The sequence below is a fragment of the Balaenoptera musculus genome, chromosome 2 (assembly GCF_009873245.2).
Source record: "Balaenoptera musculus isolate JJ_BM4_2016_0621 chromosome 2, mBalMus1.pri.v3, whole genome shotgun sequence".
In the NCBI taxonomy this organism is placed as follows: Eukaryota; Metazoa; Chordata; class Mammalia; order Artiodactyla; family Balaenopteridae; genus Balaenoptera; species Balaenoptera musculus.
The window spans coordinates 60,644,437-60,660,607 of record NC_045786.1 but is presented as its reverse complement, the minus strand read 5'-3'; the positions used below and the strand labels follow the sequence as shown (position 1 = coordinate 60,660,607).

The following is a 16,171-nucleotide window of genomic DNA, read 5'->3' as shown; positions in this document are numbered from 1 at the left end:
GCTTGTTTTTGAAGAAAATCTGTATGGAATTCTAGAGTAGGTACCTTGTGTCTGACTTGTTTTGCTCACAATTAGTTTGAGAGATTCCTCCATGTGGTTTCACGTGACCATCATTCATTCATTTGTATTGCTGTATAGTATCCCATCGCATGACGGTCCCCCCATTCTACTGTGATGGGCACTTGTGTTATTTCCAGTTTGGGATTATTACAAATAATGCTGCTAGGAATGTTCTTACCCCTGCTTCTTAATGCATTCACTGTATCAATGTGATGCATTCACATTTTTACTGGGTATATACTCAGGAGTATAATTGCCGGATCATAGGCTATGCATGTGTTCAACTTGAACAGGATCCAGTATCCAAGCAGTTCTCGGAAAGGATGGTGACACTTCCTGTTCCCCCAGCAGTGACTAAGCATTCTACTTGTTCTATATCATCACCAACATTTGATACGCTCAGGGTTGTTTTGTTTTTGTTTTAGTCATTGTGGTGGGTGTATAGTAGTATCTTGTTGTGGTTTTAAATGACTAATGAGGGCGGCCACCGATTCAGATGATTATTGGCTTATTTTGCCAAGGGCCAGTTCAAATCTCTTGTCCATTATTCTATGGCGTAGTCTGTCTTTCTCTATTGATTTGTGGGAGTTGTTTTTATATCTGAATATGAGTCCATCATCGGTTGTGTTTGTTGCAAGTATCTTCTCCCATTTTTCCTGCCCATTTCACCCCCTTAATGATGTCTTTTCATGAATAAAAGTTCTTAACTTAAATGTACCTAACTTATCAATCCTTTCCATTCTGGTTCGTGCTTTTGTGGCATGTCCTGTTGTGAAAAACCTTTCCCTACCCAAAGTGCATAAAGATATTCTTATCCTTGTCTTCTAGAAGCTTTATTGTTTTACCTTTTACATTTAGATCTACAATCCATCTGGAATTTATTTATTTATTTATTTTTAAATTCATTAATTTATTTTTGGCAGTGTTGGGTCTTCATTGCTGCACGAGGGCTTTCTCTAGTTGCAGCGAGCGGGGGCTACTCTTCGTTGCGGTGCGTGGGCTTCTCATTGCGGTGGCTTCTCTTGTTGTGGAGCACGGGCTCTAGGTGCGTGGGCTTCAGTAGTTGTGGCACATGGGCTCAGTAGTTGTGGCTTGCGGGCTCTAGAGCACAAGCTCGGTAGTTGTGGCACACAGGCTTATTTGCTCCGCAGCATGTGGGATCTTCCTGGACCAGGGCTGGAACCCGTGTCCCCTGCATTGACAGGTGGATTCTTAGCCACTGCGCCACCAGGGAAGTCCTGGAATTTATTTTTAATTATGGTATGTAATAGGAGTCAAGTTACCCTTTTCTCCAGATAGATATCAAATTGATGCAGCACCATTTATTAAAATTACAATCCTTTCCCTGCCTCCCTGTAACACCATCTTTGTCATATATTAAGGGTCCATATATGTGTGGGTCTCTTTCAGGGCTCTCTCTTGTTTTGCTTTGGTCTGCTTATCAATCTTTGCATTTATATTACCCTGTCTTAATTATTGTAGCTTTATCATAAGCCTTGAAAGCTGATAGAGCAAGTCTTCCCACCTGTTCTTCTTCAAAAATATTTTGGCTACACTTGCTCTTTTTATTTCTCATAGAATCAGCTCATCTATTTCTACACATACACATAGAATGTTATGATTTTAATTGGAAATGCATTGAATCTATAAATCAATTTAGGGAAGAACTAACTCTTTAAATATTGCATCTTTCAATCCAGAAACATGGTATGGCCCTCAATGTATTTAGGTTTAAATTATTTTTAATTCATGAGTAATATATGGACAAATTCTTAGTAAAAATGCAAAAACTAGAGATTAAGCAAGTGTTCCTTTCTCTTCCCAAACTGAGCAGTAGCCACTGTTAACTATACATCTGCATGTATGCACTCATGCACACACACGTGCATACACACACATGCACACACACATACCAGTGACAGATGGGATCATATTAATTTGCCACATTTTTTTTACTTAGTAATACAGTGTGGACATCTCTGTGTCAGAACAAGTGAACCTAGGTCATTCTTTTTTTTTTTTTAGGCTTTACTGTTTCAGATTTTATTGGATAATTGGTATTACATGCATTTAAGATATTTTACGGGCTTATAAGTATACCGTATTAGACCATTCCATAATTTTTATTAAATTCAGTTTAGAAAATAGTTTATGTATTCTTATATCCTAAGATTCTTCATCCTTATAGGCAAATGTGCTTGTTCCACTTGTGTGAAATTGTTTGGTGTAACCGTTAACAGGCTTAAATGATGAAAAGTTGGTGCTTCAACACTCTGCAGGGAAGTTGGGAGTTTTGTTTTATAGTAAATGTAGATTTTGCTGTAATTTCAAAGCTTCTGCTCTCTTAACTCTACTATACACAGCATGGTATAAGAGTAGGAAAACTGACAGAATCAACAAATGACAAGATCAATTTTGCTTGCTTTATACTTTTAGATTAAGCCTATATCTAACATTTCCAAATAGTTCTCTACTGGAGGATATTAGAATCTTCCCAATATTAAGCACTATTTTATTATTTTTTCTCCATTTTCTTTTTTTTTCTTTTTGAATTTTACTTTATTTATTTTTTATACAGCAGGTCCTTATTAGTTATCTATTTTATACATATTAGTGTATATATGTCAATCCCAATCTCCCAATTCATCACACCACCCCACCTCCCACTTTCCCCCCTTGGTGTCCATACGTTTGTTCTCTACATCTGTGTCTCTACTTCTGCCTTGCAAACCGGTTCATCTGTACCATTTTTCTAGATTCCATATATATGCGTTAATATATGATATTTGTTTTTCTCTTTCTGACTTACTTCACTCTGTATGACAGTCTCTAACTCCATCCACGTCTCTACAAATGACCCAATTTCTCTCCTTTTTATGGCTGAGGAATATTCCATTGTATATATGTACCACATCTTCGTTATCCATTCATCTGTCGATGGGCATTTAGGTTGCTTCCATGACCTGGCTATTGTAAATAGTGCTGCAAAGAACATTGGTTTACATGTGTCTTTTTTTTTTTTTTAATAAAGAAGAAGTTTATTCTCTCTTCCTCTCTGCATGTGTCTTTTTGAATTATGGTTTTCTCTGGGTATACGCCCAGTAGTGGGATTGTTGGGTCATATGGTAATTGTATTTTTAGTTTTTTAAGGAACCTCCATACTGTTCTCCATAGTGGGTGTATCAATTTACATTCCCACCAACAGTGCAAGAGGGTTCCCTTTTCTCCACACCCTCTCCAGCGTTTATTTTTTGTAGATTTTCTGATGATGCCCATTCTAAACGGTGTGAGGTGATACCTCATTGTAGTTTTGATTTGCATTTCTCTAATAACTAGTGATGTTGAGCAGCTTTTCATGTGCCTCTTGGCCATCTGTATGTCTTCTTTGGAGAAACGTCTATTTAGGTCTTCTGCCCATTTTTTGATTGGGTTGTTTTTTTTTTAAATATTGAGCTGCATGAGCTGTTTATATATTTTGGAGATTAATCCTTTGTCGGTTGATTCATTTGCAAATATTTTCTCCCATTCTGAGTGTTGTCTTTTCATCTTGTTTATAGTTTCCTTTGCTGTGCAAAAGCTTTTAAGTTTCATTAGGTCCCATTTGTTTATTTTTGTTTTTATTTCCATTACTCTAGGAGGTGGGTCAAAAAAGATCTTGCTGTGATATATGTCAAAGAGTGTCCTTCTTATGTTTTCCTCTAAGAGTTTTATAGTGTCCAGTCTTACATGTAGGTCTTTAATCCATTTTGAGTTTATTTTTGTGTATGGTGTTAGGGAGTGTTCTAACTTCATTCTTTTACATGTAGCTGTCCATTTTTCCCAGCACCACTTATTGAAGAGACTGTCTTTTCTCCCTTGTATATCCTTGCCTCCTTTGTCATAGATCAATTGACCATCGGTGCATGGGTTTATCTCTGGGCTTTCTATCCTGTTCCATTGATCTACATTTCTGTTTTTGTGCCAGTACCATATTGTCTTGATTACTGTAGCTTTGTAGTATAGTCTGAAGTCAGGGAGTCTAATTCCTTCCACTCCATCTTTTTCCCTCAAGACTGCTTTGGCTATTTGGGGTATTTTGTGTCTCCATACAAATTTTAAGATTTTTTGTTCTAGTTCTGTAAAAAATGCCATTGGTAATTTGATAGGGATTGCATCCCTAGGATAAATCTCACTTGATCATGGTGTATGACCCTTTAAATGTGTTGCTGGATTCTGTTTGCTAGTATTTTGTTGAGGATTTTTGCATCTATATTCATCAGTGATATTGGTCTGTAATTTTCTTTTTTTGTAGTATCTTTGTCTGGTTTTGGTATCAGGGTGATGGTGGCCTCGTAGAAAGAGTTTGGGAGCATTCCTTCCTCTGCAATTTTTTGGAAGAGTTTGAGAAGGATGGATGTTAGCTTTTCTCTAAATGTTTGATAGAATTCACCTGTGAAGCCATCTGGTCCTGGACTTTTGTTTGTTGGAAGATTTTTAATCACAATTTCAATTTCATTACTTGTGATTGGTCTGTTCATATTTTCTATTTCTTCCTGGTTCAGTCTTGGAAGGTTATACCTTTCTAAGAATTTGTCCATTTCTTCCAGATTGTTAATTTTATTGGAATAGAGTTGCTTGTAGTAGTCTCTTGTGATGCTTTGTGTTTCTGCGGTGTCTGTTGTCACTTCTCCTTTGTCATTTCTAATTTTATTGATTTGAGTCCTCTCCCTCTTTTTCTTGATGAGCCTGGCTAAAGGTTTATCAGTTTTGTTTATCTTCTCAAAGAACCAGCTTTTAGTTTTATTGATCTTTGCTACTGTTTTCTTTGTTTCTATTTCATTTATTTCTGCTCTGATCTTTATGATTTCTTTCCTTCTAGTAACTTGGGGTTTTGTTTGGTCTTCTTTCTCTAGTTCCTTTAGGTGTAAGGTTAGATTGTTTATTTGAGATTTTTCTTGTTTCTTGAGGTAGGACTGTATGGCTATAAACTTCCCTCTTAGAACTGCTTTTGCTGCGTCCCATAGGTTTTGGATTGTCATGTTTTCATTGTGATTTGTCTCTAGGTATTTTTTGATTTCCTCTTTGATTTCTTCAGTGATCTCTTGGTTATTTAGTAACGTATTGTTTAGCTTCCATGTGTTTGTGTTTTTTACGTTTTTTCCCCTGTAATTTATTTCTAATCTCATAGCGTTGTGGTAGGAAAAGATGCTTGATATGATTTCAATTTTCTTAAATTTGCTGAGGCTTGGTTTGTGACCCAAGATGTGATCTATCCTGGAGAATGTTCTGTGTGCACTTGAGAAGAAAGTGTAATCTACTCTTTTCGGATGGAATGTCCTATAAATATCAATTAAATCTATCTGGTCTATTGTGTCATTTAAAGCTTGTGTTTCCTTATTAAGTTTCTGTTTGGATGATCTGTCCATTGGTGTAAATGAGATGTTAAAGTCCCCCACTATTATTGTGTTACTGTCGATTTCCTCTTTTATGGCTGTTAGCATTTGCCTTATATATTGAGGTGCTCCTATGTTGGGTGCATATATATTTATAATTGTTATATCTTCTTCTTGGATTGATCCCTTGATCATTATGTAGTGTCCTTCCTTGTCTCTTGTAACATTCTTTATTTTAAAGTCTATTTTATCTCATATGAGTATTGCTACTCCAGCTTTCTTTTGATTTCCATTTGCATGGAATATCTTTTTCCATCCCCTCACTTTCAATCTGTATGTGTCCCTAGATCTGAAGTGGGTCTCTTGTAGACAGCATATATATGGGTCTTGTTTTTGTATCCATTCAGTGAGTCTGTGTCTTTTGGTTGGAGCATTGAATCCATTCACATTGAAGGTAATTATCAAAATGTATATTTCTATTACCATTTTCTTAATTGTTTTGGGTTTGTTTTTGTAGGTCCTTTTCTTCTCTTGTGTTTCCCACTTAGAGAAGTTCCTTTAGCATTTGTTGTAGAGCTGGTTTGGTGGTGCTGAATTCTCTTAGCTTTTGCTTGTCTGTAAAGCTTTTGATTTCTCCGTCAAATCTGAATGAGATCCTTGGCGGGTAGAGTAATCTTGGTTGTAGATTCTTCCCTTTCATCACTTTAAATACAACGTGCCACTCCCTTCTGGCTTGTAGAGTTTCTGCTGAGAAATCAGCTGTTAACCTTATGGGAGTTCCCTTGTATGTTATTTGTCATTTTTCCCTCGTTGCTTTTAATAATTTTTCTTTGTCTTTAATTTTTGTCAATTTGATTACTATGCATCTTGGCATGTTCTTCCTTGGGTTTATCCTGACTGGGACTCTCTGCTCTTCTTGGACTTGGGTGGCTATTTCCTTTCCCATGTTAGGGAAGTTTTTGACTATAATCTCTTCAAATATTTTCTCAGGTCCTTTCTCTCTCTCTCCTCCTTCTGGGACCCCTATAATGCGAATGTTGTTGTGTTTAATATTGTCCCAGAGGTCTCTTAGGCTGTCTTCATTTCTTTTCATTCTTTTTTCTTTATTCTGTTCTGCGGCAGTGAATTCCACCATTCTGTCTTCCAGGTCAATTATCTGTTCTTCTGCCTCAGTTATTCTGCTATTGATTCCTTCTATTGTATTTTTCATTTCAGTTATTGTATTGTTCATCTCTGTTTGTTCTTTAAGTCTTCTAGGTGTTTGTTCTTTAATTCTTCTAGGCCTTTGTTAAACATTTCTTGCATCTTCTCGATCTTTGCCTCCATTCTTTTTCCAAGGTCCTGGATCATCTTCACTATCATTATTCTGAATTCTTTTTCTGGAAGGTTGCCCATCTCCACTTCATGTAGTTGTTTTTCTGGCGTTTTATCTTGTTCCTTCATCTGGTACATGTCCTCTGCCTTTTCATTTTGTCTGTCTTTCTGTGAATGTGGTTTTCGTTCCACAGGCTGTGGGATTGTAGCTCTTCTTGCTTCTGCTGTCTGCCTTCTGGTGGATGAGGCTATCTAAGAGGCTTGTGCAAGCTTCCTGATGGGAGGGACTGGTGGTAGGTAGAGCTGGGTGTTGCTCTGGTGGGCAGAGCTCAGTAAAACTTTATCCACTTGTCTGCTGATGGGTGGGGCTGAGTTCCTTCCCTGTTGGTTGTTTGGCCTGAGGCGACCCAACACTGGAGGCTATAGGTTCTTTGGTGGGGCTAATGTAGAACTCTGGGAGGGCTCACACCAACGAGTACTTCCCAGAACTTCTGCTGCTAGTGTCCTTGTCCCCATGGTGAGCCACAGCCACCCCCCGCCTCTGCAGGAGACCCTCCCACACTAGCAGGTAGGTCTGGTTCAGTCTCCTATGGGGTCACTGCTCCTTCCCCTGGGTCCCGATGTGCACACTACTTTGTGTGTGCCCTCCAAGAGTGGAGTCTTTGTTTCCCCCAGTTCTGTCAAAGTCCTGCAATCAAATCCCACTAGCCTTCAAAGTCTGATTCTCTGGGAATTCCTCCTCCTGTTGCTGGACCCCCAGGTTGGGAAGCCTGACATGGGGCTCAGAACCTTCACTCCAGTTGGTGGACTTCTGTGGTATAAGTATTCACCAGTCTGTGAGGCAACCAGCCAGCGGTTATGGGATTTGATTTTATTGTGATTGCACCCCTCCTGCCGTCTCACTGTGGCTTCTCCTTTGTCTTTGGATGTGGGGTATCTTTTTTGGTGAGTTCCAGTGTCTTCCTGTCAGTGATCGTTCAGCAGTTAATTATGATTCTGGTGCTCTCTTAAGAGGGAGTGAGCACATGTCCTTCTACTCTGCCTTCCCGAACCAATCTCCTCTCCGAATCTAGGTCATTCTTTGTAAGTACTGCCTGTATCCAGTGACTGAGCGTGCCCTAGAATAAAACCATAAACTGCAGTGCATGGAGCATCCTTGAACATGTTTTCTTGGACGAGTGTGTGCTCCTCTAAAAGATAACCCTAAAGCAAAGAAACCCATTTGGATACTACTGTAATTGTTCAGAGCAGACATGATAAGAGCCTGAACTAGGCTGGAGAGGGAAAGGAGAGATGAATTCCCTTTTCCAAAATGTCATGTGCTTCCTCTTGACAGTCTACTGGACCTCCCAAATCCCTGTCCATCAAGGGGCTGCTATAAATTGAAGATGTAGAGCAGAGCAGAGGAGAGAGCAAGGGAACCCAGGGTGAGGGTAGCAAGGAGGAAGAGGAAGGGGTCTGGCCTGTTGATTAAAGCTGGCACTAGAATAGAAATGGGGTGGGATGAGAACTACTTCTTCCAAGTCATGTCTGCCCTAGGCAGGGCCCTGAACCACACACACTGACTCTGAGCTTCCAGATACTCCATGCTTCTCCCATGAGAGGAATCGGAGGCTCAGAAAGGTGAAGGGGTCTGTCCAAACTCGCTCAGTGAGTCAGTGGCCAAGCTGGGCTTCTGACTGAGTCCTGACCACAAAGCCCTGTGTGTGTGCAGTCTCTGGGCTGAGTGTCCTAGTGAATGAAGCTGTGTGAGGGCACCAGATGGGCAGATCTGGAGGAGCCAAGACCTGAAACTTGACTGGGGCAGGTGCTGGGGAGATGGGCCCAGCACTGGCACCATTTAGAGGGAGTCTAGCCAGAAGGCTAGACAGCAGCAGGTGACAAGTGGTGTCTGATGAGCCCCTGCTGTCTGGAAACCCCTCCCCAGGCAGCCAGTGGCCCACCATGCAACAGGTTGAAGGCAGTGGCTGGGAGCCAGGCCACATCCTCAGTCAGCATGGGGCCCAGGTGGGAGTTGGGGACAGAGCTCTGCTTCCTGAGGACTTGGGAGCCCCTTCCTGGCCGGGCCTAGGAGGCCCACCCCCCACAGGCAAGGCCTTCACAGTCTCAGGAAGGACAGGGCTTAGCAAGCTCCTGCTGGCCTCGCTTCTCTCCTCCCACTCCTCCCCCAAACCTAGCTCCTACCTCCTCCCCCTCTACCGAGCTTCCTGGCTTCACATTTTGGGTCCCTCTTTTATATTTTGTTGTACTATTTATATTAAGAAACTCCCTTTCCAAAACTTTTTATAAATAACAATAGGGAATATCTGATTATGAAACAAGTACGTGTAAATATAGCCTATTAATTCTCCTATGCACACACAAGGACAAACATGAATTTTTTTCCCAAATTGAGATCATAATTGTTTATAGTAACCTGCTTTCATCACTTCTCAACATACTGTGAAGTTTCCATATATGGGGGCATCGTGGCAGGATTGCGCAGCGTTTAAGAGCACGGACTCAAGTGCCAGCAGGCCTAGATTTCAGACCTTGACCCTGCCACTCATTAGTTTTGTGACTGAGCATGCTACTCGCCTCTCTGGGCCTTGGATTCCTCGTCGGTAAAATGAGGGTGATAATAGTATCTGCCTTCATAAGTTAAATGAAGTCGGTGGGCCTGGTACATAGTAAAGGTGACTTGGTACATAGTAAATACTCAATGAACACCAGATATTAGTATTATTGTTACTCCTAACCTAGTGACAGAGCCTGGCATCCCGTCCCCACCTCACACCCTAGATCCTGTAGCTGGATCCCAACCCTGACCCTGAGTCCTTTTCTGGATCTCCCAGGCTTACCTACCCTGTGTCCCTTCACACCCCCTGGTCTGGTTGGGAGGCTGGTGCCTAGGGTTGGATCCCAAGAAGCATTCAGCGAGATTTCAGAGAGATTCTTCCCTGGGTTCTCAGTGACATGAGGAAGAAGAGGGATTAGAGAAGGGAGAAAGGAGAAGGGAAAAGGTGGAGAAGTGGCCATGATTTAGCCTGGCCCTGGAGCCTTTCAAGTCTCCATCGCTCATGGGCTTCCTCACCTGGTGTCTGAACCCTGGGTCCCCCCTAGCTGGCCTCCTGGGAAAAGGTGTCACCCCCAGGAGAGCACATTTGTGCAGCTGCTCTCACACGGCCAGAAGGGGTGAAGATCCTGTCATGACCACCCCTCCAAGGAGTTGCTAAGACTTGAGGGCACAGCTTGGGATTCTCTCTGCTCTTTGGCCTCAGGAGTGACCCACTGACTTCCATGTGTGGGCGTAGATATTGGGTGGGGGCTACAGTGGGGCTGGGGGTTCAGCTCTGAGTTCTGGGGTCCACAGGAGATGAACAGCTACCGGTGGGCCATGCAGAAGATGGCAGAGGACATCCTGTCACTGCGGAAACAGACCAGCATCCTGGAGGCAGAGAACCAAATGCTGAGGAGCCAGCTGACCCAGGAGGGGGTACAAGAGGAGCCAGACATCACTGACAGAGCCCAGAACCTGGGTGAGGGCGTACAGGCCACCAAGGGAACGGGGTGGCGGGAGCCCTTCCCGGGACACAGGCTAGTAGGAGCCTGGCTGGGTCCTCTCTGAGATGGGAAACCGAGAGTCCAGTCCTGTGTCAAACCCCAGGACTGAGAGACACCACCCCTGCCCCCCAACTATGCCGATTTGAACTGGGAGGTGCCTCCTCCCTGAGCCGCTCCTCCTCCACCAGCGTCCATGAAGCAGAAACTGCTGCTGAGTGAGCTGGACGTGAAGAAGCTGAGAGACAAGGTGCAGCATCTGCAGAATGAGCTGATTCGAGTGAGCCTGGACTTGGAGGGCAGAGGGGAAGGGGGCTCAGGAGGGAGCGTCTGGAGAAGAGTCTGGGGCCAGAAGGGAGAGGGACATAGGGGCCAGGGGGCCAGGGCAGTGGAGGACTGAGCAGAGTGGCCTGGGGTGGACCCTGAGGGTCAAGGGCACCCCTGCTTTCGCACCTTTCCCCTCCCTCCCCCACCATCAGAAGAATGATAGAGAAAAGGAGCTGCTCCTCCTGCACCAGACTCAGCAGCCACAGGCGGCGCTGCTGAGGCGATACCAGGACAAGCTGCAGCAGATGAAGGCGCTGGAGGAGACCGTGAGGCACCAGGAGAAGGCAGGTGCCAGAAGGGCCCGGCTGCCCAGGCCCAGCCACAGACGGGAAGGGGTGGAGCCCCTAGGCCATCCCAGCCTCTGTGCTCTGCCCTCCAGGTGATTGAGAAGATGGAGTGGGTGCTGGAGGGCAAGCTGCGGGAGAAGAACGAGCCCCTGCAGAACAAGCTGCAGGGAAAGCCCAGTGTGGGTGAGTCTGGTCCCCGGCTTTTGTCTCATCCCTGGAGGCCCTGCCTTCTTGGAGCCTCTCAGTTTCAGGAGCACCTTCAAACTGCAGCAGAGGGTGCCAGTTCCCCACTCCGTCAGGCACTGAGCACTTCCAGAGGTCCCCCAAGCTCCCTTCTCCTACCAGGGAGTCCCTCAGAACACATGGAGGGGACACAGTGTGTGAGCCATGCTAGAAAGAGGCTCAGACCTTCCGGAAGTTGCTCTGAGATTAGATCAAGCAGAGATGGGCTACCTGCAAAGAGGGGCTGTCTGGGCAGCAGTTCCCAACCTCTTAACTCCAGGGCCCTTCAAATTATTTGCTCATCTCCCTGTATCTTGAAAGAGTCTGCTTCTATAAAACACACAAAAAAATTCTGGTTAACTCAATGATTTGCTTCCTCCACTGATGTTAACCAAAGCCACCTAGAACTGCCAATCAGAGGCAGCTCTGATGAGCAGGAAAGAGCCAGGTCACCCCACATCAGGCCAACCCAAGCAGAGGATTTCTGTGCCACCTCACTGGGGACCCCTGTGAGCCCAGCCCTGTGTCAGCCTTCACTGCATGGGGGTGTCGGTAGGGGGCATTTTGGAAGGTCTTTAAGAAACAGTGAAAGCTGGGCCCACCTTTCAGGAACGCTGAGGCTAAGGTGAGAGATGAGAAGGCAACCTAGGGAGGGGAAACAGTCAGGCACAAGCCTGGGGAGTGACGATGCCAGGAGCAGAGAAGGGAGGAAAATAGAGGTGAGGAGCTGAAACAGACCCAGGACAAATGGTGGGGGAGTGATCAGAGAGAACATTGGGGTCAGATTCTAAAGAGCCTAGAACGATGGCCTGAGGAGGCATATGGACCTGATCCCACAGGCAGTAGGGAGCCATTGAAGGCTTGGGAGCAGAAGAGGGGCAGAAAGAAGTAAAGCGCTGAGGCAGATTGGACCAGGGACAGGGAGGCAGGAAAGCCCATCTCATGAACATCTATGGCCACATTCCACAGCCTTCCCCATGCTCTCAGCCTCTGGCCTTCCCCCGGGTCCGACGGGAGAGAATCTGCCTGTTGACCTTTACTCAATGCTGCTGGCGGAAAACTCGAGGCTGCGGGCAGAGCTGGACAAGAGCCGCCACCAGTCAGCCCCCATCATTCTGCAGCAGCAGGCCCTGCTGGTAAGAGCCAGCAGCACAAGCTTGGGCTGGGCCTGCCTGCACAGGTCACCAGGCACCCAGAAATCACTCAGGCACAATCCAAGTTGAAGCCCAAGACCAGGAGCAAGGTTTCCCAGGGTCTCCAATGTGCCTGGAGTCTCCTGGAGAGCCTCTGGCTCTCAGGCCTTGGCTCCTTTCCCCTGGGGAACACACACGAGTCTGAAAGCTTCACCCTTACCCTCATTTAGCATCCTGGGAGGGAAAGCAAGCCCCTAACTGACCCCTGACCCCGTTTGCCACCTGGCTGCCCTGCGGTTGGGCTCCACACAGGCCTCTCAGAACTCCATTCTGGAGCGTCTCCTGGGATTGGTACAGCCTTGGAGAGCCCTTTTCCCCCATCCCAGGTGGACCCTGGGGAGTTGGGAGCAAGGGGAGACCTGGCAGAGAAGCTGCAAGAGACAGATGGCCCAGGCCACTGCAAGGGTACCCTGCCGACATAGGTGGGTGTCCCTGGCCCCTCCTTACCTCCGAGGCTGTTACAGGTGCCCCTGCTTTATGCAAACCCGAAGACAGAACATTTGGAATTACAAAAGCGGGGTGGGCTGGGCACAGGAGAGTTTTTCTCTTCATCCCAGGACTCGCAGGGGGTGAGTTCTGTTTGAAAGCACACCTGATGCATGGACATCCACGTAAAGTGCGGAGGACGGGGAACGCTTGCTTTACGAATAGCTCCTTCACTTTACAAAATGATCCCCAGCTCAAGACTCCTTCCTGTGCCCTAACCTAGTGCTCCCTGGTGCATTTTACATTTAAAAATTGGTGTGCAAAAATTTCATACACTCAAAATATGTGGGGAGAACAACTGTGAAAAAGGCACGTGCCAGGTCTGAAACTCCGGGCAGGGGTCTGAGGCTTGTTGGCCTCAGGGTCTTTGGCCCTTTGTCTGAGGCTCTGCATCGGGGAGCCGAATTTGGAACTCAGACCTGGCTGATTTCTCCCTCAGTGTCACCTGGCCTCCTGAGCTCACGTAGCTACAGCCCCCAGTGGGGACCATGTGTGAGTTTCTGCTTTACCCACAGGATCTTCTTGCCAATAATTCAGACAAGTTTAACCTCCTAGCCAAGCTGGAATGCGCTCAGAGCCGGATTCTTTCCCTGGAACGCCAGGTAGGTGAGGTGCAGGGGTCACACAGGCCAGATAGCCTCACCACTCAGCCTGAGATCAGGCTCAGCCTCTGTGTTTCAGAAGGTCGGGGCTCCGTGTGTGAGGAGGGCCCAGGCTCCATGTTTGAAGAGGGTCGGGGTCCATTTGTGACCAGGGTCGAGGCTCTGTGTTTGAAAAGGATCAGGGCTCTATGTGTGAGGGGGGTCAGGACTCAATTTTTGACCAGGGTTGGGGCTCCCTGTATTTGGAGTGTCAGGGCTCCCTGTTTAACCATGTTTGGACTCAGTGGGTATGGCGGGTCGGGGCTCAGTCTGCATCCAGGCTCAGGGCTCCATTTGTGACCAGGATCGGTGCTCCATGTGAGAAGAGGGTCGAGTCTTTGTGTGTGATCAGGGTGAGGGCTCCGTGTGTGTCAGGTTGGTGACCGGTGTCTGTCTACGGTCAGGACTCCCCCCCTGCGTGAGGAGGGTCTGGGCTCGATCTGCATCCAAGATCAGGGCTCCCTTTGTGACCAGGGTCAGGGATTTGTGTTTCAGGAGGGTCTGGGCTCTGTGTGTGACCAGAGTCAGGGCTGCGTGTTAGAGAAGGGCTGGGGCTCTGTGTGTGAAGAGGGTCAGGGCTCCCTTTGTGACCAGGGCCGAGGCTGCACGTTTGAGAAGGGTTGGGGCTCATCGTGAGGAGTGTTGAAGCTCCGTGGTTGAGGGCTGATGGGACTCCGCGTGTCAGGAGGGTCAGGGCTCATTGTGACCAGTGTTGGAGCTCCGTGTGTTGGTGGCACTCAGAGAGGGTCCATCAGTCATATTCAAACTGTCGCTTGGTCCACCCACCCTTGTTATCCTGAGGTCTCTTGGGAAGGTAGCAAGCCCACGTTGCCCAGGGTTTTGCTTTCTGCTCAGAGAGCAGGCTGAGGTTTGGGCTGTCCCAGCTCTCGGGGATGGGCGCTGCTGCCTAGTGGTTCTCCAGCTGTGTCTCTTCATGTCTATAGTTAGAGGACTCAGCTCGACGCTGGGGACGAGAGAAGCAGGACTTGGCCACACGGCTGCAAGAGCAAGAGTATGGCTTGAGGCCCCCTTCCAACACGATCATCACAGATGAGTCCGTGAGTGATCCCTCTGGAGGAACTCTGTGGGGTTCGGGGGGTGGGTCTGGCGGCCACCCCACCCCCGAGTCACTGGACCTTGTGAAAACCTGTTCAGGGGGCCTTGCTCCCTGGCTGGTAGTCAGAAGACCTGGGCTCAACTTCTGATCAGTTACCAGCCAAAGCCCCTGCCCCATCTCAATCCCCCACCTGTCTAAGGGGAATAGAGAACCTTGCCAAGACACCCCCTCCCCTTCGGGTGGTGATGAGTATCAAAAAGGAGGGGCTGTGGTTGACAGTTTGCCCACAGGGGCATTTCTCGAATGCTCTGGCACTGACTGTACTTTAGGACTGGATTTGCTCATGGGTAGAGTAGCTGTGGCCCCCTCTCCACTCCACAGTGCCTAAGATTCTCCCATGAACACGCACTTCTTGGGCCACTGCAGTGCTGCAGACCTGCCAGAGGTGGGGGCATGTTGCCAGAGAGAAACACTGCCAGCTGCCCAAGAACAAATAGGCTTATTCACAACTGTCCCTCAAGCTCAACCCTGGGCCACTCAGCCCCCCAAAGCAAACCCCCTGATTGCTTCCGCTCTTGAACCATCAGTACTCTGCTCATTTCCAGCCTGCTAGAAAGGCCTGAAAAGGATGGGGGAACTGGGAGGAACACAGGGCTACCTTTGCAAACTCACCCGCTGAGCCCTGGAGACTTTGGCAGAAATTAGGTATGACCTGCTGTGGTGAAATGGGTTTGGAAATCTTTGAGAAGTCATGGCCTGCTGGATTTCGGATCCTCTGAGGCATGACTTGCCAGGCAAGATGCATTTTATTGAGTCACCCCGCTGGGGGCAGGGGCATACTCACTTCATCTTGCTTTGCCCACCACAGAACCCCTCCACCCTCTCCAAGAACCAAAGGCGACCCTCCAAGCTGGACCCCTCGACGCCCAGCTCAGAGACTAAGCTCAACAAGCTCTCTAAATCCCAGCAGACTGAGTCCTAGCAGACCTCAGTCTTGGAGCAGGCCTCCCTCTCTGTGTACTGAGGAGTCTCAGCCCCACTCCCTAAAATGACTTTATTAAACGCTGTAGGTCAGTGAGCATGCACCTCTTTCGTTGAGCAGGGCAGCCTGGGGTGCCTTAGCTTCCTCCTTCCAGACCCCACTCTGGGCCTGGGTCCTCTGCTGTAGCCCTGTAGCCTCCTGCCTGTCCCAGGAGCTACCATCTTTGGAGAGCCAAAGGCCATAGTGGACCCCAGACAGGGGGCGGGTGGGGATGGGGGAGAAGAGGCCTTCCAAAGCAGGATCCAGGGAGACAAGGCCTGTCCAGACCTCTGGAAGAAATGAGACCACCAGAGGCCAGCTGTTGTGAGAGGCTGGAACTTCCTACCTGCACCCAAACATCTATCATATCTGAAATCCCTTTTTTCAAGTTTGGTTTATCTGTTTCTTGGGAAGGGAAAGACTTGAAACTTGCCTGTAACAATCAGTTACATGTTAGTATGAAATACCCCATTTGCCAGGGCTAGGCTGAGCTGGGAATATCATGTCTAAATGTGTCCAGGGACAGAAAAGCAGATAGGGCCAAAAGAAAGAGCCCTCCACTGAGAGTTAGGAGGCCTGGCTTCTAGCTACAAGCATGCTGTGTGACCTTGGGTGACTCAAGCAACCTCTCTGGGCTTCAGTTGCCCCATC

The 16,171-nt window shown here is 47.0% G+C and overlaps 1 protein-coding gene across 1 annotated transcript in view; it reads left to right on the top strand.

The window, feature by feature from the left end:
- CCDC33 (coiled-coil domain containing 33) overlaps positions 1–15,481 on the top strand; it is a 115,910-nt gene extending 100,429 nt beyond the window's left edge. The window contains 8 exon segments of the mRNA XM_036841992.1: positions 10,099–10,264; positions 10,478–10,566; positions 10,766–10,897; positions 10,993–11,083; positions 12,092–12,258; positions 13,317–13,403; positions 14,387–14,500; positions 15,368–15,481. Coding sequence (XP_036697887.1) covers positions 10,099–10,264; positions 10,478–10,566; positions 10,766–10,897; positions 10,993–11,083; positions 12,092–12,258; positions 13,317–13,403; positions 14,387–14,500; positions 15,368–15,481 — 960 coding nt within the window.
- Positions 15,482–16,171: the final 690 nt, after the last annotated feature.